This window comes from Micropterus salmoides, unplaced genomic scaffold, assembly GCF_014851395.1.
Source record: "Micropterus salmoides isolate LMB-PRFRI ecotype aquatic unplaced genomic scaffold, ASM1485139v1 Ms_hic_scaffold_1, whole genome shotgun sequence".
Lineage (NCBI taxonomy): Eukaryota > Metazoa > Chordata > Actinopteri > Centrarchiformes > Centrarchidae > Micropterus > Micropterus salmoides.
In genome coordinates this window covers 5,019,906-5,035,712 of record NW_024040040.1, presented here as the reverse complement: position 1 = coordinate 5,035,712, position 15,807 = coordinate 5,019,906, and the positions used below count along the sequence as shown (strand labels likewise).

At 43.2% G+C, this 15,807-nt stretch overlaps 3 protein-coding genes and 2 pseudogenes across 3 annotated transcripts in view; 3 read left to right on the top strand and 2 right to left on the bottom strand.

Annotated features, from left to right (window-relative positions):
- The window catches only part of LOC119910112 (nucleotide-binding oligomerization domain-containing protein 1-like), a 1,078,472-nt gene that overhangs the window by 615,769 nt on the left and 446,896 nt on the right, over positions 1 to 15,807 (top strand). The window lies entirely within an intron of this gene.
- The window catches only part of LOC119881802, a 727,332-nt gene that overhangs the window by 546,017 nt on the left and 165,508 nt on the right, over positions 1 to 15,807 (bottom strand). The gene's annotated exons all lie outside the window — the stretch shown is intronic.
- On the bottom strand, positions 90 to 8,682 carry LOC119915603 (annotated as a pseudogene).
- LOC119904045 lies at positions 12,815 to 15,231 on the top strand (annotated as a pseudogene).
- LOC119904126 (tripartite motif-containing protein 16-like) overlaps positions 12,824 to 15,807 on the top strand; it is an 8,883-nt gene continuing 5,899 nt past the window's right edge. Inside the window, exon 1 of the mRNA XM_038720592.1 lies at positions 12,824 to 12,851. Within this exon, the coding sequence (XP_038576520.1) occupies positions 12,839 to 12,851 (13 nt within the window). The 5' untranslated portion in view covers positions 12,824 to 12,838. The remainder of the gene's footprint in view (positions 12,852 to 15,807) is intronic.

The window sequence follows — 15,807 nt, the reverse complement described above, 5'->3', positions numbered from 1 at the left end:
GAAACAGTAAGAAATCATTTAAGTTTAGCTGAGCCAGCAGTGTGTAAAAATGTGTCTGCAATTTCTTTCCTATTAGCTTTTCAATATCCTCAAATATGTGATCTGGGGCCAACGAAACAGAGGGCAAAGCGCTCTGCTGTGCTCCGCCTCTCTTTGTATCCGGGACTCTCAGCGGCAGAAGAGGAGGGAGGCTCTCCCTGGACGGCCGCGTCCCCATGGACGACCCCCTCCGCTGGGGTTTGGTCCCTGCCGTTGGTCTGCTTGGACCTGGAGAAGGACGGCCGTCTGAAGAGAGAGAGCTGAGAGGAGCACAGAGGAAGTTCTAGTTACTAGTTCCTATTTCCATTGAAATATTTTGGTCTCTGCAGTTCAGATATCTTCTATTCCTTAGTTAAAAGTAACTATTTCCATTTTACTAGTATCTATTATTTAGATACTAGTACTTATTCATTAGTTATTAGTAACTAAGATACTAGTATCACAACAACAACACCGGTCATTTATTAATGATAGTAAAATGCTTTGTTGATAGTAACATTTTCATTCTGACTATTAAGAATCGAATAGTTACTAGTAACAGAGAAAATAGTAGCTAAATAATAGTGACTATCATAATGGAAATGGTTACTAGTAGTGACTATTCAATCAGTTTCTATTGTAACTAATGAAAAAGTGATTTAAATAGTAAAAATGTGCGATGAGTTACTGGTAACTGAAAAATAGTTTCTAGTAATTAATGGAAAAGTTACTAGTGAGAAGTTACTAGAGGCCAACTTTATTAATTCTGAAGGACAACAACCCTCTGCTGCAACGAGGTCAGCTGTTAATAACATTAAAATATCACTGATTCATGTTTTATTTATCCAGAGGAGTTTTATTAAACCTGTTTATTTTCAGCATCCTTCTTCTTTACATCCATTTCTATTCCCACATCTGCAAGCTGCCCAGTATAACCAGTATAAAGCTCTTGACTTCAGTTTTACATTTTCTCCACACACACGCACAGAGGAAAGAAGGGTGGAATGGATAACCACAAGCTGCAGAAGCTGAAAGAGAAGACAAAGCTCAACTCTACCAGAGAAATTAAAAATGACATACTGGTGGCAGAAGTAGAAACAAGCCATACTAACTTCTATGAACCGGCCTTCAATAAAACTGGTCTAGAACCGCCACTGCTACTTGCTATATTAAATAGTAGTCTATTGCGATTTAATAAGTTTGTTAGTTTGCCAAATCAATGTTAAAATGAGAAGTTTTGAGAATGTTTTCGCTTCATTATTATTATTAGACTATAACAGGCCGCAGTGGACTGGGAAAATGGGAAACACTGGGCTGTTTGTGAAATCATATCACTAGACTATTTACATTCAAACAAGTGGTCATTTTAATGGGATATTATAAGTGTTAGTATAATAAATAAATAGTTACCAGCAAGTTGTTAAAGCTAACCAAAATTGGATTTCATCATGCACCTATCACCTATCCTTTTGGCTATTTTGAGCAAAGTACCTTACCAAACTGTAAACTTATTTTTAACTACCAATAGAATGGTACAAATATTATTGAACTGAACTCTACATCAGGGGTCCTCGACTAACCTATATTTGTTCAGGGGCACCGATTTTTCTAGGCAGACACTGAGGAGGCTGGACTATTAGCTTATATCAATGTGAACAGACTCCTAAAAGCATAAATCCATAATTATAAATCTACATAGGCTACTACATGGGCCTACTTAACTAGAAAATGATCGCAGACCGCAGCCAAGGAGGCAAGGAGTGATAGTTAAAACCTAAAAAAATAAAACTTGTTTTTTTGATGAATGACAGCGGTCAGTGCTGATCTCTTGAAGCCAAAGAGGTCGCAAGTTTTTACTTGCACTTTTTGTTTACTCAGTAACGGATGTGACTGAAAATGTAGTGAAGTACAATACTTGAAACAAAAATAGGCTACTTAAGTAAAAGTAAAATTACAGATTTAAAAAACTGCTTCAAAAAGTACACAAGTAAACTACCCAGTTACAGTAACATGAGTAATTGTAATTCGTTACTTCCCACCTCTGAACTGAGAACTTCCAGCTGATGGACAGGGGCTTTTAGGAATGGGCCAAAACACCAGAAATAAGAGAAGAAACGTTGTTCTGTCCTGAAATATGTTCAGGGTTCAAACTGCAGAGACATTTTAACCTCCAGCCTCAAATCTAATATTCCCAAATACTATTTACAACCTGAGATCTGATGGGAAGAATCTTTGTGAGCTGGAAACTCTTCTTCACCGTCTTTCCCATGTGACCTGAATGCAGCATCAGTGTTACAGGGTGTGACTGCTGTAAACAAAGTGACATAGTGTGATATTCCATCTATTTAAATGTCTCTTTACTGATGCTGTTTGAAGCTGCCAAAGGCTCAGTGAAGTGTTTCCATGTCTTCCTGCAGTGAACATCACAGCAGGTTAACAAGTGAAGTGTGGAAAGTGATGCACAACACAAGAGGGCGCCTTCATCCTGCTAACCAGGGATGTAGTGGAGGTTAAAGCTCCTCAGCTCACTTTGGCTGCACTTTGAGTTCACAACATGTTTTTAGGCTGATAAAAAGCTTCCTAGTAAAAGTGCATTGTGTCACACATCATGGTAAATGGTGTCAAAGCACTAAAAGTGCTAAAAGATACAATCTCTGTTTGCTTCCTTAAAAATCCAGTCAGCTCTCTGTGTGAAGTTCAGGCGGCCATCAGTCACAGCTCCCAGATGTTTAAACGGCTGACAGTTTCTACAGGGGATCCAGTGAAGGTCAAAGGGTGAACTTTATCAGGAGACTCTTGTGTGTTGCTGGATAAGATCAGTTCTTTGGTTTCACCTCCATTTATTAAACCCACTCTCCTCACACCACTGCTGCAGAGAAACTACATGATTAAAATATGGGCCATCTTTTGGAGAGTCCCCCTCACACAGAAGGCCAACCAGGGCCACATCATCAGCATCGTGCCAAGCTAGTTATCCCTGATAGAAAGTGCCCCCCCTGCCGCAGGAGCGCGCCTGCGGTGAAGTCGGACTTTCAACTATCGTTTAATGCTGTAAATAAACATGTAAAAAGAAAAAACTTTCAATAAATGTTTTTAAAGTGGGTGAATAAATCCAAAACTGTAACCCTAACCCTGGGTCGTCAGTGTGCATGTGTAGGCGTAGCGTGTATGTGTTTAGTGGCTGAAGAGACGGAGCCCCAGCTTCACCGGAGTTGTGCAGAGTCGTCTGCACCGCGCAGGACTTTCGGATAATTTATCACCGTTGATGAACCACACAAAGAATATTAAATCGTTTTAAAATAGTCGGCTACCTGAAATAGACCCACCAGGAACCGCAACGTGCATGCAGTTGTCAGCAGCATGGCATGCAGGCTAAACTCTGCACAAGACCGGTGAATGGCAGGCAAGAGAAAGAGAGAGATAAAGGGTCTTCAAAAAGCCTCAGTTTACATTTACTCATTTGGCAGACGCTTTTATCCAAAGCGACTTACATTTGAGGAACAACATACAATCATCAACAGAGCATCAACTACAGATCTACAACTGACAATACATACTAGTAAGAGCAGCAATAAATACTAGTAAGAGTTCACAGTACATATCACATCAATTCAATTTCAATTCAATTTTATTTATATAGTGCCAAATCACAACAACAGTTATCTCACAGCGCTTTTCATAAAAGAGCAGGTCAAGACCGTACTCTATGATGCTATTTACAGAAGCCCAACAGTTCCCACCAAGAGCAAGCACTAGGAGACAGAGGCAAGGAAAAACTTCCTTTTAAGAGGCAGAAACCTCGAGCAGAACCATGGCTCAGGATGGGCGGCCATCTGCCTCGACCGGTTGGGGGTGAAGGAAGGAGAGAGAGAGAGAGAGAGAGGTTTAACAATACCTTTATTTATACATTTTTACTTCAAGATTATGAACAAAGTAACCATCACCATAAAACCATTTGTACTCTTATTATAAAACTCCTTTTAAAAAAATAAAAATTTCAAAACAAACTGATCCTCATGCAACATACATAACACTTCATCAACACACCATATCTCACAAAAACCAAATAAATTATTTGTCAACCTATAATACGCAAATTTAATATTAAGCCTCCCCGCTACAAGCCGCTTGCACATCTCTTCGGGATCTATAGTTGCCAATTTTAGACCTTTAAGCTGTTCCAATTAGGTAATTTAAAAGACACATTTTTTTCCTTTTTGAAAATGAATATTTGATTCCTCCAATAAACACCCTACCAGAAAACTCCTCATCAAATTTCCTAAACCAGCTCCCAAGCAATTTAAAAATACCTTTTAATCTCTCACACTTTAAAAACAAATGCTCCAAATCCTCTTTTTTCCCACAGAATCGACATTCCCCCTTTACCGCTGTTTTCAGGTGTGCCACATGTCCGTCTGTTGCTATCGCCCCATAAATAATCCTCCACTGTAGATCGCCGGAGCGCTTCTCTACAGGAGGCTTATATAGGGCCCTCCACCTGTCTCTTATCAGGAAGTCTGGCCTCAACAAATCTGGCCACTTCGAAGCCTTCTGTTTTCTAAAAGAGTCCTGATGAATGGCCTTTACTGTAATGTTTTACATTTCCTTCTTTGACATGCTTTTAAAGGAACAAAACTGAGGATTCCCAAAGGATAGAATGGTGTCGACCACTTCTTCTTCATCATCCTCCTTCATTGCTGGAGAAATGACCAGTTCTGGAAATTGCACATTATCCCCCATGTCCTGGTTATTCTCATGTCTTTTTTGTGCAATAAAACTTCTGTACCCACTTGGTAATGCGTTGTTTATTTCTTCCTTTAGTTTTGACACCAGACGTGAAGATCTCAATCCTGTTGCTTCGTGAAGTTCATTAATCGGTTTCCATCCTTCGTCATTCAATAAATGATCCAGCTTTACAATTCCATTCCTTAATAGACATTGTCATACAGTCACAGAAGACAGTATTCTGGTTTGATGGATTAAAAAAAGTGGTTCCTCTGGTGCCCAAAGTTCTAGATTGTCCATATTCCATTCTGCTCTTCTAACAGTTCTCCATGTTTGCAACATAGCCCTGTAAAACACAGTGAGCTCAGACAAGTTCATTTCTTCAAGCTTCATTAAAGAGTTGTTTATCCAGTCCAAAGCCACCAACTCTCGTCATGATCGCACTTGCAGTCTTTCCCCAAAGCACATCTTTGTCATACAGAAATTTCTGTGCCGCTTGTATCCTGAAACCACAGACTCTGTTTCTCACATCCACCAGTCCTTGGCCGCCTTCTTGCACTGGTAGGTATAACACGGCAGGCTTCAACCAATGTTGTCCATCCCAGAAGAAATTCACTATTGCCCTATACTGGAGATCAGTTCCTCTGGTGGCTCCATGACCATAGTCCTGTGCCACAGAATAGAAGCAGCCAGATTGTTTATTACCAGCACCCTTCCTCGATATGACAATTGTGGTAATAGCCATCGCCACTTCGACAATCGGGCAGACACCTTCTCTACCAAACCCTCCCAGTTTTTCTTCTGAAATTGATCATTTCCTAAAAAAACTCCTAAAATCTTTAGTCCATCTTTCTTCCATTGCAACCTTCCTGGAAGTTGTGGAAAATTTTCCAAATTGCCAATCATAAAACCTTCACTTTTTGTCCAATTGACCTTAGCAGAGGAGGCTTTTTCATACAATTCAATAGTTTTTGTTAAAATTTCAATATCTTCTTTTTCTGTAATAAAAACTGTAATATCATCTGCATAGGCTGATAAAACCACCTTAGAATGACCGTTGCCATGAGGGATTAGAATTTCATTTAAATTCTTCCTCAACCTACATAATAGAGTTTCGATAATTAGGCTATATAGTTATCCAGAAATTGGACAGCCTTGCCTGATGCCTCTTGTCACGGGTATTGGAGCACTTAAACCACCCCCTACTTTCACCATCACATTAACATTCGAATACAACAACTTAATATATGAAATAAAAACATCACCAAATCCATAACCCTTTAACACTTTAAAAAGATAATCATGATCAACACGATCGAACACCTTTTCTTGGTCCAATGACAACACTCCTAAATCATTCTTAATTTTCTGATTAAATTCAATTATATCTCTCACTAAAAAAAGACTATCTATTATAGATCTCTTAGGAATGCAATATGTTTGGTCATTTTTGATCAACAAATCCAGACAGTGCTTGAGTCTATTTGCTAAACACTTCGAAACAATCTTATAGTCCAGACACAACAGTGATACCGGTCTCCAGTTTTTTAGCAGTCCAAGGTCTCCTTTCTTTGGAAGCAATGACAAAACTGCTCGACGACAACTTATCGGAAATGCATTATTTTTTATGCATTCTAAAATAACTTCATATAAATCTGGTCCTATTAGGTCCCAGAAATGTTGATAAAACTCCACCGGTAATCCATCAATCTCCGGCGATCTGCCGTTAGATAGTTGCCTCATCGCCTCTGTAACCTCATGAAAAGTTATTACATCATCCAGCTCTTTTTTCTTTTTTTCTTCCAGCTGAGGTAAGTCTTTAAGCAGGTCTTTAGTGCAGTCAATGTCACAACTCTCAGCTGTATATAATAGTTTATTAAAGTCTCCAGCCAGTCTTCTCATTTCTGTAGGATCTGATGTCACGGATCCATCCGAACGACGAAGATGGCACATCATCTTTTGTTGGACATGTTTCCTTTCCAGGTTAAAAAAGAAAGCACTTGGAGCATCCATTTCTTTTACAGAACAGTATCTTGATCTTACCAATGCTCCTTTTGCTTGCTCATGTAGAAGAGAGCTTAGCTCTTGTCTTTTCTTATTTAACCTATGACACTGTACAGCTTCATTATTATTTACAGCTTGTCTTTCAATGAACTCAATGTCACTTTGTAAAGCTTTCACTGTTGCTTTCAGTATAATTGATGAGTGGAAAGCATAGTTTTGACAAAACATTTTTATATTTGTCTTGCCCACATCCCACCATTTTCAAAAGAATTTTTCTTCAATTTCCAAATATCCCAGAACACTTTAAACTTTTCACAAAAAGAGACATCCTGTAATAACTTAATATTAAAAATCCAGTAATAATTAGATCTGCATGTTTTTTCCAAATTAACATCTAATATGACCATATGATGGTCTGAAAAACCACTAGGTGTAATAAAAGTATTCATCACCTTGTTGTTCCATGTCTTTTTTAGATAAATCCAATCTCGCTCCACTAATTCTATTATCAACCACTCTTAGCCACGTATACTGCTTTACTCCTTCATTCCTCGTTCTCCATACATCTGTTAACTGAAATTCATTTATAACTTTTTTTAATACATCCCTTGACTTACTATGAGGCTCAACAACAAAGTCTATTGTACAATTCCAATCACCTCCAAGTATTAGACAAACATTATCATCATATTTTTTTTGCACTTTTCCTAACTCCATTAAAAATATCAGCCTCTCTGGACCATTATTAGGAGCATAAACATTAACAAATACAGACTCTATTCCATTATACTCAATTTGTGTTAAAAGTAATCTTCCTTTCCAAAAGTGCAATCAATACAAGATCATTGTAGGGGATAGAAGAAGAAGAGCACAGGAAGTGCATGTTAGAGGTTAGGAGTTAGAGGTGTTATAAGAGGAAGTGCTCTCGGAAGAGATGAGTTTTCAAGAGCTTCTTGAAGTTAGAGAGGGACTCTGATGGCGTGTGGTAGCTCGTTCCATCATCATGGTGTCTCAGATGCGAACAGCCTGGACTGAGAAGGAATACATACTTGTATTATGGAGTTTAGGTAGATGGGTGCAGACCCAGTAGTCACTCTGTATGCAAGCATTAGTGACTTGAATCTGATTCCGGAGGCCACGGGGAGCAAGTGGAGGTCACACAGTAATGGAGTGACACGAGTCCTTTTGGGCTGATCAAAAACCAGACGCGCTGCTGCGTTCTGAACCATTTGTAAGGGTTTCACCGCACAAGCTGGAAGACCCGCTGGGAGGGCATTGCAATAGTCGAGGCGAGACATTACCATGGCCTGTGACAGCTGGGTGGCAGACTGAGTGAGCTAGGGCCTGATTTTCCTTATGTTGTATAGAGCAAAGCGGCATGACCGAGAGACAGCAGCAACATGGTCTGAAAAGGACAGCTGGTCATGCAATCATGACACCCAAGTTTCTCACCACCTTGGTTGGAGTGATGGTTGCAGAGTCAATTTGTAGTTTGATGTTATGGTGGATAGATTGCTTGGCTGGAATGACCAAGAGTTCAGTCTTAGAGAGGTTTAGTTGAAGGTGGCAAGCCTTCATCCATGCAGATATGTCCGATAGACAGTCCCTGAGCCGCGCCGAGACAGTGGGATCGCCTGGCGGGAAGGATAGGTAGAGTTGCGTGTCGACTGCGTAGCAGTGGTAAGAGAAGCCGTGCGAGCGAATAATCGGCCCCAATGAGGTGGTGTAAATTGAGAAGAGAAGGGGCCCAAGCACTGAGCCTTGGGGCACCCCTGTGGAGAGGCAGTGGGAGGAGGATAATTGTCCTTGCCACAAAACATTGTAGGAACGCCCCGAGAGGTAGGATTCGAACCACAGGAGTGCTTTACTCGAGATGCCCATTGCTGAGAGAGCTGACAGTAGGATCCTGTGGTTGACTGTGTCAAAGGTAGCTGATAGGTCAAGCAGGATAAGAACCAAGGATTGGGCTGCAGCTTTAGCTGATCTTAGGGCTTCTGTTACAGACAGAAGAGCCGTTTTCAGTAGAGAGGTCATTCCCTGAGAGGAATTCTGAGACCTGTTTGAATACTGCCCGTTCAATAGTTTTGGATAAAAAAGGTAGAAGAGACACTGGTCGATAGTTCTCAACTTGAGTTGGGTCAAGTGAGGGCTTTTTGACCAAGGGTGTAACCTGAGCCCTTTTGAAAGTGGTCGGGAAGGTTCCTGAAGCCAGAGAAGTATTTATCACATGAGTGATTGTCGGGACCACAGTAGGAGATATGGCTTGTAGGAGATTCGTAGGAATCGTGTCTTTTGTTTTTCGCCATTTTCTTTCAGCCACTCCGAGATCAGTACAGAGCCCACTGGTGGTATCAGTTAGCCACAGGTGGGGCTGGTTTGGGTGAGCAGAGTTGGTGGATAGCGGATACAGGCTATCCAGGCATGAGCTTAGTGTAGAGCACAGAGATTGTGTGGCATCATTGACCTCAAGAGAGGAAAATGTGTTGAGGGAGGGTAGAGCAGAAGCTACCACTGAGGCAAAGTGAGACAGGTTGCAGTGGTGTGAAACCAATGGTGTTGGAACAATGGGTTTTTCCTGTAGGCATACCGTGAACTGAATGAAATAGTGGTAAGTAAAGTATTACCTCACTGCTGCAAACTCTTTGCCCCACGATTCTTGTCCTGTGTTTAAGAGTACAACAGGAGTACAAGTACTCTGTTAAATGCTTTGGACCGCCCTCCGGACAAGACAACACACCCAGTTGTTTGATCTCGCTCAGCCGGCCTTCAGATTCTAGTGGGTTGCTCAGTAAAAGTGCAAAGAAATAGCACCTCAAAAGTAGGAAAGATAGAGTATTACCTCACTGCTGCAAACTCTTATTTCGAGTTTAGCTGGAAATTTACAGCGTAAGTTGAATGAATAGAGACTGCAGCTTCTCAACATTACACGCCATGTGTTGGAAGCTAGAGCTACACAGGCTGTCACCTTTTTCTAGTAAGCTGCTACCACAAATATACAGGGGCGGATCGGCCATCTGCTAATTCTGGCAAATGCCAGAGGGGCCGGACCATTTGTTTTTGGGGGTGGGCCGGTCAGATTGATAATGATATCAGTGTTTCCCACACATAGGCTGTACTTGGGCGGCCGCTCAGGTAGCCGCCACTGGCGGGACAGCTGGGCTCTGCTGTCCAGTTGCCGGCCTTCAGTCCAGCTCTGCCACCTGTCGTCCCAAGCCTCCTACACCGGGCTCCTGCTCGACCTCCAAAGAGATCTCGCCTTTGCTGCCTGCCTCCAGGGAGGATTTGCCTGCGCCGCTGGCCTCCTGTCCGACCTCCAGAGAGGCCTCACCTTTGTCCGCCTCCGGTGGGTCCCCGCCATCGGCATCCAAAACTCCATGAGACAGGCAGGAAACAGGCAGGGAACAAGTAGGGCGAAATACCACACGAGACAGAACAACTCCAAGCCACGACAGACGGTGCGCAACACGAACAATGACCGGACAAGGGCTGAACAGAAGCACCACACATATATACCAGGGATAATGACTAGGGCGGGAGCAACACAGGTGAAAGACATGAGGCTAACGAGACACAGAGAGACAGCAGGAAAAACAGAGAGACACCAGTAAAGCCATAAGGAAACTAATAACCAGGAAGAAACATAAATAACTGATCCAGAACATAAGCAGACAGATCACAAATATACCAATAAACTATAATTAACAGACTGAACCAAGATTAAACAGAACACAGCACAAACATGGACAAAATAATACTGAAGAACACAGACCAGGAATGACACTAAACATGAATTAAACAAGAGAAACAGAGGCAAACAAGACACATGAAACAATGGCAAAACTCAGAAACACACAGGGAAAAAATACAACTCATAACAGTACCCCCCTCTTAAGGAACGGATCTCAGACATTCCTTCAAACAAAAACTAAACAGTCCCAACAAAAGTGTCCATGCTGACCCCGGGCAGCCAGAGGGCGACCCAGCTGGCAGAGTTCAGGGGGTTGGCAGAACAGCCAACAGTGTGGGCAGAAACCCACTGGAGGCCAAGCAGGAGGCGATACCTCTCCGGAGGTCGGTCTGGAGGCCGGCGGCGAAGGCTTGGGACCCCAGGAGGCAGAGCTAGGCTGTGGACCACGGGCTGAGCAGCTGGGCTGATGACCACAGACTGAGCAGCTGGGCAAATGACCACCGACTGGACATGAGAAGCTGAAGTTGACTGAACCACCGGCGGGACTGGTTCCGGTCGGACCATCGACGGACACCACGTAGCAGGAACAGGCGGAATCACCGACAGAGACCTTGGGTCCAACGGAACTGATGGCGGTCAGACCACCGAAGAAGGACCAGGAACAGGAGTCGGCTTGACCACCTACGGAGCTTGTGCTGGTTGGACCACCGATGAAGTACCAGGAGTTGATTGGACCGCCGGCGGGACTGGTGTTGGTCAGACCACCGACGGGGCACAAGGAACAGGAATCGGCTGGACCACCAACGAAGCTGGTGTTGGTTGGACCACTGATGAGGGACCAGGAGACGATCGGACCACCGGTGGAGCTGATGCCGGTCGGACCACCAAAGGGGCACCAGGAACAGGAGTCGGCTAGGCCACCAACGGAGCTGGTGTTGGTCGGACCACTGACTGTGGTCCTGTCCTCCTTCTCACTGACCTGATCTGGTGTCGGCTCAGCAGGACGGGGGTGCTCAGGCTCCATGCCACAAAGGAGCACAGTCTCGGAACCACTGGGTGACTGGGGACGTGGAGGATGAGGCGTTGGACCCCGGAGCAGCATGTCTGTGGCAGCGAGAACCCCGTCGCCCTCCAGAAGGTTTCTTTGGGGGTGGAACAGGCGGGGAACCCGGAAGATGACTAGCCTCCATGCTAACAGGCCAGGAGCTAGACATGTGAATGTTGGCTAGCAGCCCGCTAGCAGACCGGTTGCCTTCCAGCTGGTGGCTGGTCAGTTGGGGGTTTTCAGTCTGAGTGCTGTATTCTTCACATCAGGACTCATAACAGGGGTGAATATGGAGACGTTTATTGTTTCCTAGCTAAAGTTATAGTGGGATACAATATACAATCTGGGATCCAGACAATGTCTTGTACACTAGAGCTTCTACTGTTCATTAAGCTCTACCAAGAAGTGTTGCTTCAAAGAATGGAACTTGATCTAAAGTTAACAGGAAGGTTTTTTGTGCTAACTAAGTTACTCAAAAGATCCTGAAACTAAGAACTGTAAGTTACTGAAACATACTGACACATCACATTATACACTAAAGACATTTAGAAAGCTTGAACTTTGCCTTTGTTTCTTTGGTCCCGGATTGAATGGGCCCCTCTGACAAAACAACTGGTCCCAGCCCGGCCCCCTCAATAAAACTGGTCCAGAACTGATTTTAAACTCACTGGTTTACAAAGAAAAGAACAAATGTGATCAAATGGCAGCTTGTGATGCACCTGTGTTTAGAGTCCTCATCACCTTTTACACACATGGCATCATTTCAAATCAAAAAGCTGAACTGATCGCCTTTATTAGTGTTTGTTTGGGTTCTGGTTCTCACTGACTGCAGCTTTGACTTCAGTTTGTCCTCCTTTATTTACACTTCAAAGAAGTGAGAACATGATTATACAGCAGTTTAAGGATTTTAGGACACTTTAGTTTGATTACTGTCAGTCAGCTGGTTTTAACCAGTCAAAGAAACATTGAACAGAATTTGAGGAAGAGTTGGAGAAATATGGAGCCAAGAAGTATTTTACAACTAAAAACTTTACAGTCAGACAGGAGCAGGTTTTAACCGAGGCTTCGCTGTAAATGAGGAAACAAAGTTCAATTCCACAGAGCTGAGTCCCAGCTTGATGACCCCTCCCTCTTCCTCCTGCTCTCCAATCACAGCGAGCTCCACTCTGTCCATATATTTCCTTGTTCCCTCCCCTTCAGATCTCCAGTTTGAAGATGGGTGTGACCAACATGTGCTGACGTGCAGCAGCTGACAGGCTCCATTAACTGCAGAGACACATGCTGTTTAGATCAGAGCTCAAACTAGCTGCACTTCTGAGGAAGTGAAACTCAGACAGTCGTTGCCACTGAGAGGTGAAATGGCGCAGAAAGGAGTTCAGCTGGACCGAGAAAAATTCTGCTGTTCGATCTGTCTGGATCTGCTGAAGGATCCGGTGGCTACTCCCTGTGGACACAGCTACTGCATGAACTGTATTAAAGCTTCTGGGATGTAGAGGATGAGAAGAAAATCCACAGCTGCCCTCAGTGTAGGCAGACCTTCACACCGAGGCCTGTCCTGCTGAAAAACACCATGTTAGCAGATTTAGTGGAGGAACTGAAGAAGACTGGACTCCAAGTGCTCCTGCTGATCACTGCTATGCTGGACCTGAAGATGTGGCCTGTGATGTCTGCACTGGGAGAAAACTGAAAGCCCTCAAGTCCTGTCTGTTCTGTCTGGTCTCTTACTGTGAGAAACACCTGCAGCCTCATTATGATGTGGCTCCGTTAAAGAAACACAAGCTGGTGGAGCCCTCCAAGAAGCTCCAGGAGAACATCTGCTCTCGTCACGATGAGGTGATGAAGATGTTCTGCCGTACTGATCAGCAGAGTATCTGTTATCTCTGCTCTGTGGATGAACATAAAGGCCACGACACAGTCTCAGCTGCAGCAGAAAGGACCGAGAGGCAGAGAGAGCTCGAGGTGAGTCGACAAAACATCCAGCAGAGAATCCAGGACAGACAGAAAGATGTGAAGGTGCTTCAGCAGGAGGTGGAGGCTATCAATGGCTCTGCTGATAAAGCAGTGGAGGACAGTGAGAAGATCTTCACCGAGCTGATCCGTCTGATGGAGAAAAGAAGGTCTGATGTGAAGCGGCAGCTCAGATCCCAGCAGGACACTGAAGTGAGTCGAGTCAAAGAGCTTCAGGAGAAGCTGGAGCAGGAGATCACTGAGCTGAAGAGGAAAGACGCTGAGCTGAAGCAGCTCTCACACACAGAGGATCACAACCAGTTTCTACACAACTACCCCTCACTGTCAGCACTCAGTGAATCTACAGACTCATCCAGCATCAAGATCCGTCCTCTGCGCTACTTTGAGGATGTGACAGCGGCTGTGTCAGAAGTCAGAGACAAACTACAGGACGTTCTGACAGAGAAATGGACAAACATCTTAGAGACAGTGACTGATGTGGATGTTTTACTGTCAGAACCAGACTCAGAGCCCAAGACCAGAGCTGACTTCTTAAAATATTCATGTGAAATCACTCTGGATCCAAACACAGCAAACACACAGCTGTTATTATCTGAGGGGAACAGAAAAGCAACATTCATGGAAAAAAAACAGTCTTATTCTCGTCACCCAGACAGATTCACTGAATGCTGGCAGGTCCTGAGTAGAGAGAGTCTGACTGGACGTTGTTACTGGGAGGTGGAGAGGAGAGGGAGAGGAGTTTATGTAGCAGTCGCCTACAAGAACATCAGCAGAGCAGGGAGCTGGGATGAATCTGGATTTGGACGAAATGATAAATCTTGGGCGTTATATTTTCAGAACAACAGCTTTTTTTTCAACCAAGTCCAAACTCGTGTCTCAGTTCCTCAGTCCTCCAGAGTAGGAGTGTACCTGGATCACAGTGCAGGTATTCTGTCCTTCTACAGCATCTCTGAAACCATGACTCTCCTGCACAGAGTCCAGACCACATTCACTCAGCCTCTCTATGCTGGACTTGGGTTTTATTATTGGTCTCTTGGAGAATCTGCTGAGTTCTGTAAAGTCAAATAGTCGGAAGTCATTTCAGGGACAGTGGGTTAAATTCTGTGTTTTAATCCTTCAACTTATTTTGTCTTCATGTTTGTTGCTGAGAGCTGATTGTTGTGGCCTTGACCTGTCAATCAAACATTGTGGGCGGTACTTTGAGGTCTTGTCATTAGTTGCTGTGTAAATGTTTGAGTTTCTTTAGGCGGCGCTCCTTCCTGTGTCTGTTTAGCCATGGAGGCTATCACTGCTCAGGATGACTTTTGTTTACCTGAACTGACTTTTCTCTGCATGAAAATGGAAACTTGTCTGAGCTCTAAATGTTTGTTGAATATTTGGATTGATGTATTTGTATGTTGTTGTTTCTCTTCCACTGCATGGGTCTGAAGAGAGAAAGCAGCAGACCTTCCTTTATCTCAGAGATTTTGTTCTCACTTTGGAAAGAAATCTAGAATTACATTCACATTTATTTGTTTGGCAGACCAAATGTTGTTGTTGTTGTCCAAAGAGACGTACAAATGAGGGACTGTGAGGTATTTTAAAGTGTAATTCTCCTGATCAGAATCAATAAGGAGCTCATTCTTTTCTTTGACAGCTGAGATTCTGCTCAAACACACTGATTGTGTGGATGAAGTGAATCTGTGCATGAAATCATTGAACAAGAGTCATTTAACAGACTTTACTGATGGGATGTGTGAACAAACTGAAGGTTTACATGATGAATAAACAAACATGAACCAAGTCTTTTCTTCTCGTCTTCATTCCAGGGTTTCATACAGAGCTGATGGAGAACATGTGAAACTAATCTGAGAGTAGAACTGAGGCAGTTTCCTCCTGAAACACCACAAAGTACAGAGTTCATGTTTAGAGCAGAAGAGCGTTTGTCAGTCAGTCTCTGTCCTTTCAGTTTTCCTCACTAAAACAGCTTTGTCACAGAGAAATGAGCAGAGTTTTCTGTAGCTTGGTGCTTTTTACAACCAACTTTTTGTTTTGCTCTTAATCAATAAAGAGGATTTATTACACAGAGTTAAAACAGTGGAGAAACAGTCAGAAATCATTTAAGTTTGGGTGTGAAGAAGTTTAGCTGAGTCAGCAGTGTGTAAAAATGTGTCTGTAATTTCTGTCCTATTAGCTTTTCAATATCCTCAAATATGTGATCTGGGGCCGACTCCTCCAAATCTAGTCCTAAACAAGCTGTTAGACAAACTGAACACACAGAAACATCAGAAACAATCATAATATATATCAGGTGAAACACTTCCCCCCAATATATTGATAGGTTATATAATATATATTTAGCTGTTCTACGACAGGCAAC